Source organism: Perkinsus marinus, assembly GCF_000006405.1.
Source record: "Perkinsus marinus ATCC 50983 genomic scaffold scf_1104296931172, whole genome shotgun sequence".
Taxonomy (NCBI): Eukaryota; Perkinsozoa; order Perkinsida; family Perkinsidae; genus Perkinsus; species Perkinsus marinus.
Genome location: NW_003215872.1, coordinates 1 through 993, shown reverse-complemented (window position 1 = coordinate 993; position 993 = coordinate 1). Strand labels below are relative to the sequence as shown.

Sequence of the window (993 nt, the reverse complement as noted above, 5' to 3'; positions counted from 1 at the left end):
CCGCGGCCGATACATCATACATACTATTCACCATGACTCCATCTCTCGATCTGAAACGTCGATGAAGAGACAAGAATCAATCAGCCATCTCACTCTCTCCCGAGTCCATTTCTTCTCTCTGCGCTTCTGAGACGATCGAGGGCCTTTCACATAAGTTGCTACACATAACACCAACCATCACACATCTACAGGTTGTAGCAGCTTGCTCTCTCGAGGCTTCTTTTCAAGGCTGTGGCCCATTTCTCCATCCTCGCCCTCAGATTCTTCCGATGATGAGGAACTGCTACTGCCCGAGATCTCACCAGATGGTGAACCTACGTATATTGGTAAGAGTCAAACCTTTCAGAATTAGATGTGATACCCTCAGCATCTCCACGTGGCTGACCGCCTGTAGACACGTCCGATTCATCGTCGAGCACACCCTTCCTCAGTCGTGTTTCTTTACCCTCTTGTGGGGGTTTGGTCACCTGGGTTTGTGCTATAGGAAGGTCATCAAGATTTTCGCCGAAGAGCTCATTCCAATTCTCGTCGGACATTCGGAAAGGGTCGGGACACAACTGGACTTGACAAGGATAGGCATATGCTCATGTGGGCATACCATGAGGACCGACGCATCCGCGGGGATGCTCGAGAGGACGATCAGAAGTAGGAACCAAACACACACGGAGCGAAGTAATCTTTCAAAGTTTATAATTAAGAATCAGAGTCGTTGAGGAACATGCGGATGATTATTCACGAGTGTAGAGATATATTGCAACACTGGAGCAGTCATCGGGCACGAGACACATCTGCACACCCATCAGAGCACGTTTGCCATTGTTCACTGAGCGGACTTACTACAATCGGCCAGTCAGAGAGCAGATCAAAACCGTTCTTGTAACGGATGGCCTTCCAAACCTCCAGCCCCCAGGGGAATCTATGCTTACTCATGAAGGACCGGCAATGCACGAAATGGCGGATGAGACCACCGCGGTGGCTTACAGTGTCGCAACT

General features: G+C 49.7%; 1 protein-coding gene across 1 annotated transcript; it reads right to left on the bottom strand.

Moving 5' to 3' along the window:
* Positions 1 to 361: 361 nt before the first annotated feature.
* Positions 362 to 536, bottom strand: Pmar_PMAR026451 (hypothetical protein; the record flags this gene model as incomplete). Its single annotated transcript, XM_002786787.1, has 1 exon — positions 362 to 536. A coding segment is annotated over one exon (175 nt), but the record flags the coding sequence as incomplete, so codon positions are not given.
* Positions 537 to 993: the final 457 nt, after the last annotated feature.